This window comes from Diachasma alloeum, unplaced genomic scaffold, assembly GCF_001412515.2.
Source record: "Diachasma alloeum isolate Michigan unplaced genomic scaffold, Dall2.0 Dall_scaffold_00521, whole genome shotgun sequence".
In the NCBI taxonomy this organism is placed as follows: domain Eukaryota; kingdom Metazoa; phylum Arthropoda; class Insecta; order Hymenoptera; family Braconidae; genus Diachasma; species Diachasma alloeum.
Window position 1 is genome coordinate 467,778 of NW_021680653.1, and position 19,557 is coordinate 487,334.

The following is a 19,557-nucleotide window of genomic DNA, read 5'->3' on the forward strand; positions in this document are numbered from 1 at the left end:
GGGGGGGGGGGTTGGGGGGGGGCTTCGCCCATTGAAAAACAAAAAAAATCAAAATCAAGATAAAAAATTAAAAGAAAGTTCAGACTTGGAAATTGTTTAAATTCAAATTTCTCAATTTAATTGGGTATAAAAAAATAGAGAAAAAAAATAGAAAAAAAAATAAAAAAACTGAAATCGTTATGACTTAATGTAAAAAATAATAGCTAGTAAATTCTGTTGAATTACCCAAAAACATGGGGTTGGTGATGAAAATTTTGTACTTGCAAAAAAAAATTGCATCAAAATTAAAAAATAAGAAGAGATACCAAGGACAAGGGTTCATACTCAGTGGTTTCAAATTTTTTTCATTTATTTCGAACAGAAACTGAACATAAAAACACTGATATTTTGCGAATTAACCTTTTTCATCACGCTGTGACGAAAAGTGAACTTTTCGGCACGCTCCGCGTGCCTAAAAGTCCAATTTCCGCCACATTGTGATGAAAAATATCGTTCGATACTCGTGGGAAAAGTGTTTTTTGGCTCTTGAGATTATATCACTCGCCTTCGGCTCGTGCTATAAACCTCCCACGAGCCAAAAAACACTTTTCTGCACTCGTAACGAAATATACTATTTCGAACAAAAATATCAACCTGAAGTGAATTAAAAAAACTCTTAAATTAAATTTTCTTTATCAATCACAAATATTGCTTTTATCTTATATCTGCATTCAACAAATTTCTTATATTTGCATATAAGAAAATATAGAACTCCTCATTTGCTTACCAAAGTTATGATTATCAATCTAAACAAAAATACAAATATCTTACTCTCAATGTCCGCATCACTAAACATGTCATGAGACAGTACTTCCTGATCGCTTTCATCACTATCTGGGACAATAAAATTCTCCATTTTCGTTTATTTTTCCCCGAGTTTCGTCACAATTTTCTCCTGAACAGTTATCCGATGTACAACGACGCACAACAACAATATCGTGACTGCTACTTTTATTACCGGCTGGTTAGGTTACAGAGAAGGCTGCTAACAACGCTGTAAATCTTATTGGACTGTACATTTTCCCGAACGCAGGGCGCTTACCCAAGTGACGATTTGATCAGCTCACTTCACGTCGCGCTTTATCGGTCCTTGGAGTGGTAAGTGAGACATACCATACCTGGTCCTCCACTTACCATCCTTGGACCACCGATTATAGAACTGCAGTGTTAATAGTACATTAGAGTACAAGGGCATAAATTTCGTTTTCAACGAATGTGTAGTTTACAGGCCGAGCCGAAGGCGAGGTCTGTACACACATTCGTTGAAAACGAAATTTATTACCGCGTGCTCTATAATATTTTATGTCAAGTCGTGCAGAAGTCGAGTTTTGAGCAAGCTGCGCGAAGCGCAGCGTGCGATAAACTCAACTTATTGCACGGCGCGACATAAACGCCATTTACCCCCTCCCAACGGAGCCCCAGTAACCACCGTTTATCGGGCCTCAGTGACGAAATAGTTATATTTTTTATATATAGAAATCGCCCAAAAATGCTCTATAGCACTTATATCTAGAATATATGCAGCATATATGCGTCTATATGCTGAATATATGTGTCATATATACATCATAGATTTATTTATATGTTCCACATATATAATTTTCCGTGCGGGCAAGAACAAGTTATTTTATCAGTTATTTCTTGCGGTTGAAGTAATTCCATCAACGAAACTGTTTTTTCTCTTGAAATTGCTCATTATGTAGCTCATGCCAAAACACCACTAAAAAATCGGTTTAACAGTTCCTTAGTTCGGTATAGAATTCATTTTTGTCGATGCCCGATGTTTATTAATAGAATGACGAAAATATAAAATTTCAATGAAATTACCCGCTTTTTCAAAAAATCAATACCCCTTATTTCAATTATCCATTTCTATTTTTCCAATAGATACTGTAACGGAGTGGATTTGAATTGTGGCTGTCCCCAGCGCTGGGCCATCAAAGACGGTTACGGAGTGGATTTACTCTCAAAACCTCAGCTGGTGAAAGACCTCGTCCTAACCGTTCGAAATCGCATCCCCGCCCCCTTCACAGTCTCTGTCAAGATCCGACTCTTGAAGGAACTCGATAAAACAATCAATCTCTGCAGAATCCTCGAAAAATCCGGTGTGTCCTTTCTAACGGTTCACGCGCGTACTCCACAGATGCGTAATCAGCCGATTGATCTAGCTTCCCTGAAAACTATTCGAGACAGTGTTCAAATCCCCCTCATTGCCAACGGTGGTGTAAACACATTGGAAGAAGCCGAGAAACTCTACGAATCATCAAAATGTGAGGGTATCATGGTAGCCAATGGACTCCTCACAAATCCAGCGCTCTTTTCAGGATCACCCATTACCCCTTTATCTTGCCTTCAAGACTGGCTAAATATAACGGCAATAATTCCCACCAATTTCCTCACAATGCATCATCACCTTGTTTTCATGCTCGAAAAGGTCCTTCCCAAAGCCCAACGACAGATATTCAATAATCTACAGACACGAGAATCTTCATTGGAATTTCTCCACTCTTACTATGAAATTGCTCCTCAGAATTCACTCGAAAGCCTTGAGCCCATTGTCTGTTCATATCAACTGCCACTCAGACTTAATTCAAGTGTCAATGCAAAATCTGATAATGAAAATAATTGGGAATTATTTCCTAGTCTCTTTGACGAAGAAAATTCGTCATTCATTAGCGATCTAAATTGACGATTTGATAAATTGATGCGTGAAAATTTCGAGATGATTTGGTGAAAGGAATATCGAGTATAAAGTTGCAGGGGGAGTTGGAGCGAGATGCATGTGCATGTTTTCCTGGAATCGATTGGATGTGAACGCAGACGCATAGGCTTGCGCCTTGGGGCTGTGTTTGTGGAGCTCCAGGAATAAAGTAGTACTGCCAGCATATTCGGCGATGGCAATTCAGAAGGCTATCAAACCAGTTGTGCATTTGATTAGTATTATCACTCGATTCTGAATTTTGGAAAAGTCATTTGTAGTTATTCAACTCTTTTGTGAGTAGCAGCAAAGTGTTGCGGAAGTGAAGGAGGATTCACCCTTGGAATAATGTAAGGGGGGACGATTGGTCAAGACGATTCAAGACGATGGGTCAAAGCATTAAGTGTGAATTGAATCTCGGTTGCGTATTATTTCACCATCAGCGTGTCAACGACAGCCGAGGGTATACTGGATACGTTAAAATGTGAGTAGTTACATCTGCTAATTTTACAGAATCATCAATGATTTTTTTTTCAATTCTAACAATTTTTAATACATTTAAAATTTTTTTCATGATTGAATATACTTATTTCTTTCATTTTTTCACTAAGTTCTTAACATTCTCCAATAATGGCTGGGCGTATTGTAGATAACTCTAGAGTTTGAATAAAATGATAACTGCGATCTATTTGCTCATTGAATTATTGCATGACAGAGCTCCATCGATCGTTTTCCAGTTTTCGAGAGATGAGGTGCTATCGTATTTTTAATTTCGATTTTTTGTCAACACTATGCGAAAAAAATGAAAATATTCCGACTTCATTGGTGCACGTTCAAATGGTGCATGGTAAATTCCAGTCATCCATTCCAGTTAATCATGGAGACAGAGAGAGGTGATGAATTTCTCACCAAGAATGGTAACAGTTATATTGTCGGGCCGGTAGATTTTGCACGGCTAACGTGGCAACATTTCTTTTGTACGAATGACAATGATTGCACTTGCATATTCCCTTGTTTCTGATTGAACTAGATGATCCGATGGGCGCGCTTGTGATAGTCTGTTCAATTAGCTGTTTGTAATCTGTTTACTACAATCTTAATTTCAGCCTTTTACATTACTATTCAATTGATGATTTTGCTTCATAATTTTTCTGTTAATAAAATTACCATTTAAGAAAATTCTTGAGGTTGATCAATGCCCATTCAATCTATTTTAGAACGAGTTAACAGTTCCATGGTCAACGGAATATCGGAATTTACGCTGGGTAAGAGCAGGAGTTCATTAACATCGGCTAGAACTCAGTAGTTGAACGGTCAGCATGAATATCAGTTCAGTTAGTCGGTTTGACGATTCATTTAATCATCAAATTAATTCAGGCAAAATTAGAGGAAAAAGGACTACTAATTAACAGTTTTGATCATGCACACTTTCGCATCATACATTAACTTTTTATTTTCGTAAAAGCGATATGTTAGGCTGATTAAGTGAAACAAAACACTAATGCTATACTAACTCACTGTGTTATAAAAACACTAATGCTATACTAACTCAATCATTGCGCGCCACAATTCATTGGGTTCAGAGAAATTTTCGTGACTATTTCAGTTATGCTTCAAATCAAATATCTCACCCTCAATTCAATTTACGAATAAGAGTGACAGTGTTTTTGTAATAGTAAATATAAAAGCCTTTAGCCCATGTAACTGTAAGTGAGGAAATTCAAAATCCACACAGTGATCTATAAAACAGACACTAAAACATTCAATGATAATGCGAGTGAGGCGATAAAATCCACAATTACATGAAAAATTTGATGTCTAAGATCATTCCGAGGATGGGAATTTAATTCCAAAACCTCTTTTACCTTAACGCATATATTGGTAACATTACTAGACTCAAATTGGTTAAAATGAGTTCAAATTAATTAAAATTAATTAAAATTGGTTCAAATTGAATGTATTGTAAACTTTTGCTATGAAAAATTCTCATAAAAAATTGACTAGAATAGGGAACTTGAACAGGGAGCATGAATTTTTGTTATTTTGTAATTTCAAATTTCGACCTTAAGGTCTTTATGACGTGAGGGTCGAAAAAAGTAACGAAATCGATGATTTTTTCAATTCTTTTTTTTCGTTTTTTTTCTCTTTTATTACATTCTCTCATTTTTTCAAAACCTGGCAAAATCCCGGATAGCCTAGGAGAATGGGTGAAACAGCAATTTTTCTAAAAAATGCATTTTAATACGGGCTCTTATGGGAATTCTAACTTGGTACTTGCACTTAGCACTTGGGTTAAGCTATCATGGAGGAACATAATAGTATATTTCGTTACGAGTGCGGAAAACTGTTTTTTGGCTTCGGCTCGTGTGCTATAAATCTCCCACGAGCCAAAAAACACTTTTCCCACGAGTATCGAACGATATTTTTCATCACAATGTGGCGGAAATTCGACTTTTAGGCACGCGGAGCGTGCCGAAAAGTTCACTTTTCGTCACAGCGTGATGAAAAATATTGTTCCACACATGTGAGACGATGTATAGATAGAAGGAAAAATGTACGAGAAGTATATATTTTTTGAGACTATGCATCACAAAAATCCTGGGAGTTGAGTAAATTTTGAAATCCGTTTCTGAGGAATGTTGGATATTCATGGGAGATCAGTAGATTATAGATATGATTTGCCAGCTCTCACTTTTCTCCGATAGTAAACGATTTTCCCGCAAATTTCCTTATCTCCCTAAAATCCGAAAGTGAAGTATAGAGAAATTGTCTCATTTTACAACTACAACGAGAGAAAATTAGGAGAGGATGATGCTTTTTTCTTCATCAAGTTTTTCACGTGTAGAGCATGGGTACCCGAAGAACAGGATTCACAAGCCTCGGGGGTGGATCATCGATTTCTCGAGGAAGTGCTGGAGTTCTGAAAGACCGTGCTAACATGTCATTCATGCTCGTTGTCATGTTCTTCGCGGTATTCGGTCTCATTGTGCTGACAGAGATTTTTCTAATCGATGAGAGACGATCTAACGGAGGTACTGGAGCCCTTGGAGGACACAGGAATGGTCATCGCATGGCAGGACCTCCCGATCGTCCTGACTACGAGGAAGTTGCGGTAATTGTCTCATAGATTGGTGGAACGCAATAAGTAACAGGCTTATGTGCAGATAATTTATTTTTGATCATGGAGAATAGAAGGATTCACAAGAATTTTTGTGAGAAATCTCAAAGATGATGAAAACAATAATGTGAAGAAATCTTCAGAAACTAGCAGTCCTCCAGACATTTACGAATTAATCTGCACATTAACCTTTCACTCGCCTTTCCGCCTTTTGTCAGTTCACTCTAGAGTTTTTTTTATTGAACTGAGACATCTCAACAAAATTTGGCAGGCTGAGGATTATGTTGGATTAAAGGGGGGATTTGATGCACAAGTGGGGCTTCTTATTCACGGAGATAGCGGTGCAAAAGTTCCACCAATTCCTTCAGACCCCAGGGGTTTGTCGAGTTTACCACCGAATATGGAACAGCGGCTTCCAACTCTTGACCAGAGCCTCAAAATGACTCATGCTGAATGGCTTCCAGTAACGAACACCAGGTAAAGAACAGTATGACACCAATAAGATTTTCTCATTTTCTCATTTCACAATCATTTAATTATGAATTTACAAAAGAGGAGCGGGGCAGTAGAAAGATGGGGCCAAATGGAACGGTTGCAAAAAATGATTTTTTTCCCTACGCGAAATTCAGCCGACTATTTTATCAGAAAAATGAAGGATCGAACGTTCTAAAAGGCCAAATAACCGAGACCTGAGGGTTCGGGTTATAAAAAGGATCTTAAGTTTGTAAGGATCGAAGATGCAAGCCAAGTGGACTAATCAAAAAGTTCATACGTTTTTTGACTCTTACGGGAGAATTAAGAGCAGGGAAAAAGAAAATCTTGGTTTCTAGTAACAATCTTAGATTTCAGTATTCAGGAATACTGCACTCCAGAGAGCAAAAAGTTCTGTATTTTACTTATTTTAAGGCACTTATTTCACCAATTTTCACATATTTTAAGAGAATTTCCTCTAAAAATCAGAGGATACGTTCTCGTTTTCAACCATTTTTACTGAAATAAAGTACTCATGGTGCTTGGATCAAAGTTTTCTCTCATTTTCTCTCATTTCAAGGCACTTTGGTTGTGGAATCCAGTACTTTGAGTTCTTATAACAAAAACCGTTGGGTACAGAAATTAAGAACCCTGGGTTCTTAAATTGAAATGTTTTTCGACTCAAGTTACCTTTGTTGATTACGGTGCGACGGCTTGGAAATTGCCCGACTCCTCCATCATGAATCGTCACAAATTACAAAACCCCCTCCCTTGCTTAATCGCGTAGCGTAATATTTGAATGCCACCAACAGCTCTTGATTTAAGAACCCAGGGCTCTTAATTTCAGTACCTTGATTTCATTAACTAACCGTTCTGAACTTGAGAACTGTTTGCCCTGAAACTATAATATTTTTTGTCACTAAGGCGAAAGACAATTCTGGCGATTATGAATTCGCAACCCGTACCAAAGTCGAGGGATGCCAACATGAGCTAGAAAAGTTTTTTTCGGCCAAGCGACGAACGATGTTTTTGGTCATAACAGCCGTAGGCAGAATTTCACGGGTGCGTAGCACCCGTATCAAAATCGTATTTTTGGTATCGAATTTAAGGGATTTTCCCACTGAACATGAGTAAATAGTTTCTCGATTTCAGTACCGAGATTCTGAAAACCAGGAATTTTTTTCCTCTGCGAATCGAGCAAGGTTGTTTTTCACTGCCCTTATCTCTGTTTGACCGTTCACTGAGGAGAAAAAGTTTCTAGTTCCAGTAAAAATGTAACCTCGTGCACAAAAGGCTGCTCTAGGCCTGGTCTGAGGGTAGCTTAGATAACTTGGGGGAAAATTATAGCTATGTTTGCAGATGATGATAATGTTTTCACCACCATTAGCTAATGAGTATTGATATAAAAATTGAGGAAATTAATCGAAAGTAACTTTAATTTTCGAGGCCTTGCTGAGCCCTGAATAAGCCTTGACGTACTGAGCCTGAATACTGAAAGCCTGGACTAGGCCTGGATTGAGCCTCGCCAATGGCCCCTTTAATCATCCTCATTTGAAGCTCAAGTGAACGATGAAACCAAGCCTATCCCAGGCCTGAATAACTGAGCCTCGCCAACCCTGGGCTCATACAGGCTTGTTCTCATCGTCAGCCTATGTAATTCTTACCTGGGAATTGCGGCACAAGAAACATAAAAACCCGAGTATAAACACAATGAATGTGCAGATACGAGATACATTTTTCTGTTCCGTATTACCGAAGGGGTATATAAAGGGTGATTAGTGAACAAAACATGTTTGGAACTTACAAACATATCTCCAGATGCTTTAGAGATACGTGCCTTTTTTTACTAAGATACTCATCACATACATTTCACTCACTCCGAATTTTCGGAGATACGCTTCTTTGTTTCCAATATATACGGAAAGTTTTTACAATATTCTGACGTATACGAGTCTGGAGTAAAAATAGAGATACGTTTATGATATACGCGTTTACAAGTTGATCAACTGAGGCAGCTGAGCTTGGAGATGAGCTTCACTTATTCGCTCCCAATCGTGCTTTGCCCTGGCAGAGTCCAGTAAAAACACTCAAGACCTAAAATTACAGAGCAAATATTTTCACAATCCGTATACGCTATCATTAACCCATAACTAAAACAGTTAAACATCTTCTTTACCAAAAAGATGAGCTCAGGTGTCACCGTGAAACTGTTCTGCTCTGTAAATTATAATTATTACAATCCATCGTATTACTGACAATGCGTCACACTCCACATTTTAATCTTGCTATTCTATTCCAGATATAAATTTTTTGTATACTCAGCCTACTTCGACGATCGTAATGGAGGCAATCCCACGTCGAAGCATACCTTGAAATCTCCAAAGTCACTAGGTTCAATTCGAATAATCGGTGCAACTAAAACTCGGTCACCGGAGCGGGTCTGGTGTCGCCTCTGGTACAGACGACCCCCAAACACCTCAAACATAACTTTGTCAGTAACAGTAGCCGCAAAAACCAAAGTGATTCGAGAGAATTGGAACTTGAAGTACAGTGCGTGCTTCGTGATTTGTCCTTTACCAAAAGAAGCACCAATCGGTGCTGACCTGGAAAAGCCTATTCCCGAGGCTGTAAGCATTGTTGCGAGACTTAGAGCATCACCAACTAATCGAATACTCGTGCAGAATCGACCAGAAGACAGACCCACCGACCGTGAACCACTAGGAGTCTGCGTTAAACCACTTCATTACGACTACAATAGAGTTCTGCAATTAGTTGAGTTTATCGAGCTTCACCGGCTCCTTGGAGCCTCTCACATAACGTTGTACAATGACACTGTTGGTAGTGAAGCTGGATGCGCCCTTCAATACTATAAGAGCTTGGGAATCGTCAATATACTACCCTGGCATCATCTTGACATGATTTCACAGAGGGAAATTCGGACTGAGAACCTTTTTGCGGCCCTTAATGACTGCTTGTATCGATCCATGTATAAATATGAATTCGTGGCGCTTCTGGATCTTGACGAGTTTGTTATCCCACGACATAACGACACAATTGTGGATCTTTTAAGGTAAATAGAGTCCAATGAGTATCGATGAGCAAAACAAAATTGAAGAATGAGATAGTATACCGTCCGCATGACACGTACTATTTTTTATCATGAAAGCCCGACAAGGGGCATGCGGTGAGGGTCCAGGGGGGCAGCCTCCCAGCGGCTGGGGGTGGAGCCCCCCCACTATAAAAAAAATCAATGACAAAAAAAAATACTTTGAAGAAAATTGGAATTGGCCTGCCACAGAAATAAAATATAGTAATAAACAAATTTAATTACGAATAATCAAAAATGGGAATACCAAAATTACTTCTTTGGTATTAATGCAGGTGGTTGGAAAAATAATTCAGCTAAAAATTCAGCTGCGGGTCTTCTTGAAATTTCCTTCTCACGAAAAAAATATAAAACAAATGGATAATCGCATTTTCTGTATATGGGTATAGTTTATGTTGCTAACAAACTAGCGATATGCTTCCGAATGGACTCTCTATTTTTGAAATTTATTACTCGCCTTTTTATTGTTTTGAATAGTGACACCCATATGACTCTCTTATGATCCCTATATTACCCTTTTATGAGCCCTATATAACCCCATCTGGCTTCATATGACATCTATGTGGCCCCACATGTCCCTATATAAGCCCACATGACTGCATATCACTTCATATAATCCCGTTTGATCCCCATATGACTCTTGTATAAGCTGATGCGATCCTTGCCGGGCCCCATAACACCATATGACTTCAGATGACCCTCATTTAACGCCTATATATGACTCCATAATACCCCATATGACCTCCATGTAACCGGATATGACCTCCATATAAGCCCACATGATCCAATGTGACCCCCATATGAACCCATATCACTTCATATAACCCCATATGAGCCCGTATGACCCTCATATTGCTACATATGACCTCCATATGACTTCCGTATAACCCTATGCGATCCTCATATGACCCCATATGAACCCCATATGACCCTGTATTATCCCATATGAGCCCATTATGACCTCCATATGACCTAAAGCTTTATATTGCTACTATCCAACTTAATATATAATTACACTGTTTTCATCATCTTTGCACTTCATCGAGAAAGCATCAAAACAATCTTGTTGAGCCATGATTCCATTGATATGACTGTTAATTTTTCCAGTTTATCAGGAAAAAAGGAAAAAAAAATCACAAACTATATGCTGTAGCTCAACAGTGACAGATGCGATTCGCATCATATTCTGATAGAATCATGAGGCTATCAATACAAATTTTTCAAACCACGATTCATTTCATTCTGATAACATTCCTTGGACTGCGCGTCGAAAAATCGATTTCTGAAAAAATATCAATATTTCACAAACTATGAATAATTCAACTTTAATTGGTGTCAATGAATAGAGCCTATTAACGTCTATATCCATGGAAAAATTCATGAAATTTCATCAAACTCCTATAAAGAAAATTGCGAGAAAAAAAATTGAAAAAAGTACACACACATACATACATACATACATACACCATCTAAACAAGTGGATAATCGCATTTTCTGTATATGGGTATGGTTTATGTTGCTAACAAATTAGCATTATGCTTCCGAATGGATTCTCTATTTTTGAAATGTATTACTCTTATTTTTTATTGTTTTGAATAGTGACACCCATATGACTCTTGTATGACCTGATGCGATCCTTGTTTGACCCTATGTAACTCATATATGACCCCAATATGACCTAAAGCTTCATATTGCTACTATGTAGCTTAATAAATAATAGTTATGCCGTTTTCATCATCTTTGCACATCATCGAGACATACATACATACATACAGACACCATCTAAAAATCGCATATTTAGACTTTTTAGACCACATTTAGTTACCCTGACACAAAAATTTGGAAACTTAATTGTGAAAGATTACAAAGCTTCCATTCGGAAGCAAAAAATAGTGAAGCTGCCGAATTTTTCAACAGAATCGGCCAAAAACTAATGGAACATTCAATGGAAATCCAATATAATTTTATAGCGAATTCACTTCAGTCACTTCACAATTTCATAGGTTTTCCTATGAAATTTTTCCGCGCATAGGAGGATGTCAAAAGGCTTTTTTTGGAAATTATTGGAGTTTTGATCATAATATTTTCTAACATTGAAAAAAATAAATAAAATATGCTTAAAAAATTTGATTCACCTCAATTAAAAATTAAAAATAATATATTTCAATATGAGTGAGACGGAATTTTTACGAGGGTGAAGCTGGCGACCAGAGGCGAAGCCGAGGTGAAAATCGCATGAGCGGAAAATTTCCGTCTCACATGTGTCGAACAATATTTTTTGACAGTGATGTTACGTTCAGCAAGTGGCCGAACTGCGTCTTTTTCGTTTACAAGTAAACGAAAAGGCACTGTTCGGCAGGAGATGAAAAAAATAATTCTCCGCACTCGTCTCTCCCTGCCTGTCTCTTCCACCACTCACTTCACCTCATGCCTCAATGAGAGGGAATGATATTCCGTTCATACAGATATGAGGAAAAAAACTTCATTAGAAGAACCAGACGAGAGTTCAGCTTGAATGAATCACTGCAAAATATATACATTATAGAAATAATCAATATTCAGGGTATCTTCATTGTGCAATGAACACATGTGTGATCAAAACGTTAATGGTCGTGGTTGACTATCTCTCTGAAATCATCCATATGGTTCCTTCTCTCAAAAAAATTTGTCCGTTTTCAGCTGGATGAGCAATCGAATAAATACAAAGACTAGCGGCGCATTTTCTTTCCAAAATGCATTTTTCTATCTTCAATGGCCTGACGACCCATGGGTGACCTCCAGCAAAACACAGCCAGAAGCAGGTCTAATAACTCTAAGGAAAACTCGAAGAAGATCAAAACTTCACCCCCACAAACAACGCTCAAAATATATTTGTAAACCACGCGAAGTCGTCGAAGCTGGTAATCACTTTGTTTGGGAATTCTTAACTGGTCGTGGTACCCTGAATGTACCAGCAGATGCAGCAATATTACATCATTATAGAGTCTGTGAATTTGGTGGGGATGATTGCATCAAAACACCATCAGTCATTGACAGAACAGCGTACAAATATCGTGAGAAATTATCAGAAGTTGTTGATAAAACGTGGGGGGAAATTGGGGAGAACTGTATTTTGCCAGAACTCGAGCCAGTGCCAGTTTTATCGCCGCTTGTGCCGAGCAGTCCCGATCATATTCCCACGAGGTAGCAGATACATTTGATTTGCAATTGCATTTTTCAAACTTCTTTTCTCTTTTCAAAGAGAAGAGAGAAAAAACATAATTATCATCTGTCACTCTCATCGTATTTGCATCCTTTGTTATTCACATTCACAACAAATCAGTAAACAAATGCGATCAAAGAATTGAACCAACTTGAAAAGAAAAACACGAACGCCTGTTAGAGATGAACAGAAACCGAATTTCATGATTCACCTGTTTCATGAACAAATTAACTTAGTAGTGAAGTGTTACAAAAAAGCAGATGAGTCCAAAATATATTCGGAGACTATTTTACCATGATATTGAGGAAATGAGGTTTTAAAGGAAATTGGAAAAATTTTATGAACTTCGTAACTGTCTTTTAAAATAGGGCATTACTAAAATGAATGGACTATTGAGTTAATTCGTCACTTACATAAAAAGCTAGTCATTATAGCAAAAAATATCGAGAGATCTTCTTTCCGCTAAACATACTACAATTTTCATAGATACTCGTCTAGAATTTTGGACACATCTTCTTCGACTCTTCACTAGATGAATCGAATTTATTCATTCAGTTCATGTCAAACGAGGGAAGTTACTGAGCTGCCCTACTGCATAAAAGTCTGTGCTAACTTTTTGTATCGAAAAGAATACAGTATCGAGGGCAATGATTTTTGAAAAGTTTTTTTGTCTGAGGTCTACAAGTTTCAATGAAAACTCCTGAAAACGTCCTTTCAATGGAATAAATGCGTTTATGGAATCTCTTTGCGAAGAGATTGGATCAAGTGGGCCTAAAAATTGCAGCATTGCCTCACTGAATTTTATTTTAACCATTATCGATGAAGATTTCAAGTCAACACCAATGCATATCCTTAGGAAAAAAAACGAATTTGAAATGGAAAATTGAATCTCGTCTTAGTTTATAGCTGAGTAAATATAGACAGATGAAGTTTTGGTACTGTAATGAGTAGTATTAATCGATTAATTTCGATTGATTTTCTGAAGGGTTTCTTATGAATTAGGATTGAAATAATTTTTTTCACGTGGTTTCTGTACGAAAATTTAGTGGTACTAATTAAATGGTGAATCATCGAATTTTTTTTACTTTAATTCGGTGAATATGGAAAGTCGAGCAATAGCTTACGATATTTCTACTATCTAATAGCGCAAGAATAGAGTATTGAATGCGTGAATAGGGGAAGATTTGATAACTCACAAATTAAACGATAAGTGTGCATATGATCTCTGATTTGCTCAATGAAGAAGGCCGATAATGATAATTTTTTGAACACTATTGAGTTAATTCAGTAGTGAAGGGTAAAATAAGATGCCACTGGCATGAATTTACAAATAATTTTGCCAATATCTTCGAAAGGAGGAGGGGGGGGGAGCTGAAGAACTTTTTCTTCTTGATAATTTTTTAAACTGGAAAAAATATCTCTCGATATATTATTCCTCTCGAAACGTCAAAAATGATCTGTATAGCATTGTTGGATCCTTTTACTAATGTGCTACAGAGTTAGTTCCTCATTAATTTTCCGTTGATGATTGAAAAATGTTGAGTCTTTAGTGGAAGCTCTCAAGAGCTCCTCCAAGTCCGTAAAAAAATAAATCGATGATTCTTAAATGAAAAATAAAAATTACAAAAAATGCGAATTCAAACATATAGTTTTTTACTTTGTAATAAAGGATTGAAAAAATATTAATAATATGAATCATTGCATGGCTTGTAGGACGTTCTTTTCGGTGAATAATTTTATTATAATTTATTATAGGTATTATAATTTTATTATACTATTACTGTAAATTATTTGGTGCTAATAAAAAAAGAATCAGTTTTCATGGAGTATAAAAATGAATTGACGCCTCCAATTCCGTTATTAAAAATCCTCGTCCGAGTGCTCATTTTTACCCACGTCACGTTTCTCACCACTCTTCAAATCGAATCCAGCTATTTCACGAGGGTTCACTGGATTTAAAATTTCATCCTCGAGGTCATCGTCGTCATCATCGAGGTCGTCACCATCGATTAGTAAATCGCTGTCACTATCGAGAGAGCCGACACTGTCAATTGTTTCTTTGACTGCTCCACGTGGACGACCAGACATTGAACCGTAGATTTTTCGTTGGGGTATTGGAACCCTGGAGGAAGCTCTTCCAGTTGTTTCTGAAAAGAAATTTTAGTTTTTTTTTAGAGGAAAGATGAATAAAATAACGAAATTGATCAAATGTAAATTTTTGTTCATTACCCTCGTCTTACAAATGAGGTATTTCTATGAAAAATATTAAAACGCTTATACCATCAATGTGTCAGTTATTGCTGGTGAGCAAGTAATTTTGGAAAAATGTTACTTAGACATTTACCGAAAAATTAAAAACTAGAGAATTTCACATTTTCCTTTAAGAGTGAAATGTATCGCAAATGGATAATTAAAAATATTTTCCATTTAATTACAGAGAGTGCAAGATCATGTGCCAATTTCTGTCAATCGTATTTGAGAAGGATTTAATCTGTGAGCATCTTTGACTCAATATTTTTAGGATTATAAAATAGCACTAAATTGCCATCTACTTGGAATTCTACGGATGATATAATGTTATTCCGATCCTCATTTTTCCTTCATATTACTAATCACTGTCCTAAAAGTTAGTAGTCAACTGTCCATGAAATTTCATTTTTTTTCTAACAGTGTATATTAAGAATTGTTGAATGAACTTGCTAATGTATGACTCCACGTAGTCATCAGCAAACTTTTTTTCCAATAAATAAATTTCTAATGAAAAATCAAGTACCAGGTTGAACGGTACGACTGAGTTGTCCAGTATTGTCAATGCCTCTCTTTTCCGTCTCCTCTAACGGCCCTCCTAAATTCGTAGGAATAATCGAATCATTACTCTCCATCATACTTTCAAAGCTTGCGTCCTCCCCTCGCAACTGCTCCAACTGTCTTTTAGTCGCTGCTTGTCGCTTTTCAAATCTTTCTTGTTCAATCTTCGTGGCGTCCTCGTACAAATGCTCCAAATACGATAGATACCTGCATTTCTGAATATAATCATCATACACAACACGTAATTCAACCTCGAGCTTTTCGAATTCCTCCATAAAAGCAGGACGGACTTTTCGCAGTGATTGTAGTCGTGTCTGGTTTCGTTCCAACTCTGTTTTTCTTCGATTAATCCGCCCCTCCAAATTTTTTTCTGTCTCCTAGAATTTTCAAATTTGATTCATTCCGTCTTATTACTAGTCTTGCTCCTATGTCATTAACATTTCATTTGTTGCGCTATGAGCGCCGTACCGCACCTTTTGTAATGTACAAAATTTTCCTGCAAAAATTCGAAAGAAATTTTCTACAATTCAATATTGTAATTTTTATTGTGAAATACCGTGGGTCGCCCCCGTGAGTAGGGAAACCCGCAGAGTTTTCGGAAAAACTATTCAACTTTAAAGAGGCATAACTAATCACCGATAATATTTGCAGCTAACATTCTGGCAGAATTTCATTAACGATACCTCGAAGTTGATTGCGCAATTTTTTGATATTCTTACCATGAACAGTGTCACCAGATCGTGACGTCACCCCATTTAAAATTGTACAGATTTTGGCTATAAATCGCCAAAATCTGGCAACTCTGACCATGAACGATTATGTAAGTTTTTCCTATGCGGGACTGCGCTCACGGTGCAACCTACGGAGGCTTAATTGTCCAAACAAGAGCAGTAATGCCTTTGAGAACGATTTCGAGAAGAGCAAAAATATCCGTCTCTCTTTCTTGTACGGTCGAAGGAAATCGGAACTTTGAAAATCAATCGGAAATGGGGATCAATTTCAACAGATGCTTAAATAAATAAATATTTGTTAGCGTAATTATGATGAAATAAAAATGAGAAGATATGGAAAAAATCATAGGGGTCATTTCTGCTATTGTCAAATAACAGAAATTCGATGCAGTTGTAATTCAGAAATAATTTTTTCCTGAGATGGAAGGAAATACACTGAGAAAATTTTTTTTTTGCCAAATATTGATTTACTCGAGAGAAGCATTTGTTTTATCAAAATCGTATTTCTCCTATCGAGTCATTCCTAGGCAAGCCTGATTAGGTTTCAATTATGACAATCATGTTGCTCTAGAGGATGGCTATGTTGTACATGACCTGGGATGAACTCGTTCAATGATTATTAATTTTTTCAAAAATTTAGTATTTTCTATAGGAAAAAATTTCGATTAATTTTTGAATGTTTATAATCACTGAGGAAGTTCACCCAAGGTCATAACTAACATGATCATCTTCTAGAACAATATAATTGTCTCAATTGAAACCTAATGAGGATTGCCTGGAAATGATTTGGCTGCAGAAATACTGTATTGAAAAAATAAATACTTCTCTCAAGTACATGGATATTTGAAATCTCTTCTCCGCAATTACTCTATAAAAATTTCATCGTTTTGTAATAAATTTCATTACCTTAACATTTTCGATTTGATTTCTTGTCTCCTCGATCTCCTTTTTCGCATTTTCTATAACTTCTCTCATGGCAAGTTCAATTTCCGCAGTATCGAACTGCCTGGCAACCTTTAAATTCCTAATTTCCCGCAACTGCACTTCTCGCCCGAGTAAGTCGAATAGACTGGCACCATTAACGGTTAATTGACTAGCTAATTGTCTTGTATTTTTCAGCTCGTTTAATCGATCACTGATATCGATTTTCACTTGGTGTTTATTATCAGATGATAAGATTTCTTCCTCAGCACTATTACTCTGGGCTCCATACAATAATGTAGCTACTTTCAAGAGTTCGTGCACAGCGTAACCGTCAGCTTGGTACAGTTTTTTTGTGTTGAGTTTAATATTTGTTTTTATTGCCTAGGGAATAAATTTGTGAAAAATTATGCAGAAAGATTCGAAGTGGTGAAACGAGACGGAAAGGGAGAGAAACCAAACCATAATCCAGACATCGTACAGCTTTCATTATTACTTTCGGATGGAAGTTTTGTAATCATTGAAATTTAAGTTGTGAAATTTTGGTGTTATCTCGACCCAGTATGATCCCAAAAATCCGGAAATACAATTTTTAGACTTCGTCCGTATGTGTGCATGTGTGTACGTATGTAACAAACTTTTTCTTTAATTGTTCGCTAATGAATGCATGGAATTGATTTTTTTTAATGCTGGAATTATTGAGCCCTATCAATTACCATTAATTAGAATTTAATTCATTAACTAGTTTTTTAATTCGTGATTTTTTTCGAAAATTCGTTGTCCCACGATAACTATAAAAAATATTCTGAATTGGATGTCTTTTTGATTGAGTTCGAAGCTTAAGGCGATCGCAATAATCGTTATTTTGACTTATTTGAAAATTTGCAAAAAAAAATGTTTTTTTTTTTTGAAAATCAGAATTCTTTGGGTATCTTTAATATATTGGCTACAGTGGTTGTTTGATTTTTATCATGATTGTTGAAAATCTTGAAATTTTCACAAATTTTCCTGAAAATGACCTTTCTGATGGTTTCTTCAAATGTGATGTTTCAAATTCATTCAAGTAAGTATAAATAAAAATTTTCTATTAGCAATGAATTATGGATGATAGAAGAAAATGATGTGCAAAGTAACCATTTGGAAGCATATTGCTAATTTATAACTATATGCAATACAAGAGCCAACTCCCACTTTTTTTCGATTGCAGACTGTAAATGTGTCAAAATATAAAAAAGGAAGGAACAAACAGTCGTAGGAAGATTTCCCAGTATTCCTCATCGTTAACTAAAAACTGGAATTACAGTATTCTTTGCAGAATTGTCCTTGTGTCAGGATATTGAATGGATTGTGTTCACTTTTACGTCATCAAAACATGGGTTTTCTTATTTCCGGCAGCGTGACTTCTGAGTAAGCCACAAAAAATCATGATTTCAATTTTTTTACAAAAATTTCCGTGCGGTCCAACCATTAACCTTTTTTAAAAACAGGTATTTTATTGGGTTTTGTTTAAAAAGAGATGAGTGCAAACTGAAAAAAATAGAATGAACCAGCTCGTGACGTTTCACTACTTCAGTACTGAATTCGATAAAATATCATTTCAGGATCATACCATAAATTCAGCAGCACGACGAATAATCGCTACCCTATCCTCTTCAGTATGATGGTCAATAGGAATATCAGTATCTGGATCAAATCTTCGTACAAGCCAGACTAATATTTCCGCAACTAATGGAAAATTCGGTACTCGGAAATTGGACAGAGAAATTAATCTAGGATACCCGAGGAATCTCATAATTTCTGTAAAATCTAAAAAACATCACAATTTCATAAAAATCAATTGAGCCGCAAAGTAGTGAAACCAGGCAGAAAAAAAAGATTTTTGATACCCTATTATAAATCAAATTATCTCGGTGATGAGTCAATTCCCGCGAAAATGTCAAACAATTCTTGGCAGCAGAATAAATTTTCAGCAATGACTTCGACTTATATTCCTAAAATTGCTCATCTGCGAGATACATACATCACCTACACTATATACTATAATTCTTCACTATCCTCAATAAATAAATGAAAACTTACTTCTTAAATCCCGAAACGACATAATTATTTCTTCTATTAATAATTCTCCTTATTTCTCGTCTTTACCGTAGTTCCAATGATGAGTTTATGGAAGAATGAGTGTACTGCGGAACAAACCACGTTGTTGTGTTCCGAACGTCTCCAAGCAACGGAAACCCTAACTCAACCCGCATGATGACAATGGAATCGACAGTGAAGTAATAAATCGAGTTCTCTGCATTCTGTTGAATATGTATGAAATTATTCTGATTATAAATGTTTTAAGAAGAAAACGAAATTCAATGAATTCTTTTCATTTGAAACTTTATCAGCCGCTCTTCGCACCAACCATGATGGTAATTGTATAATCAATGGAAATGCATATTGGACTCATCCCCATTGTAA

General features: G+C 36.5%; 2 protein-coding genes across 3 annotated transcripts; one reads left to right on the plus strand and one right to left on the minus strand.

Annotated features, from left to right (window-relative positions):
* Positions 1-2,725: 2,725 nt before the first annotated feature.
* Positions 2,726-14,426, plus strand: LOC107042798. 2 transcript variants are annotated; one of them, XM_015263985.1, is made up of 6 exons: positions 2,726-3,221; positions 3,955-4,002; positions 5,583-5,849; positions 6,127-6,332; positions 8,626-9,396; positions 12,112-14,426. In XM_015263985.1, exons 3-6 carry the CDS (start codon positions 5,586-5,588, stop codon positions 12,617-12,619), a joined length of 1,749 nt encoding a protein of 582 aa, XP_015119471.1. In that variant the 5' UTR covers positions 2,726-3,221; positions 3,955-4,002; positions 5,583-5,585; the 3' UTR covers positions 12,620-14,426. The 2 variants fall into 2 exon arrangements, with proteins under 2 accessions (XP_015119471.1, XP_015119472.1); XM_015263986.1 differs by lacking the exon at positions 3,955-4,002.
* A 6-nt stretch (positions 14,427-14,432) lies between these two features.
* LOC107042799 (clusterin-associated protein 1) lies at positions 14,433-19,280 on the minus strand. Its single transcript, XM_015263987.2, has 5 exons — positions 19,174-19,280; positions 18,704-18,900; positions 17,080-17,478; positions 15,408-15,819; positions 14,433-14,781 (listed from the first exon to the last, which is right to left on the minus strand). The coding sequence occupies exons 1-5, from the start codon at positions 19,193-19,195 to the stop codon at positions 14,495-14,497; spliced, it is 1,317 nt and encodes a 438-aa protein (XP_015119473.1). The 5' UTR covers positions 19,196-19,280; the 3' UTR covers positions 14,433-14,494.
* Positions 19,281-19,557: the final 277 nt, after the last annotated feature.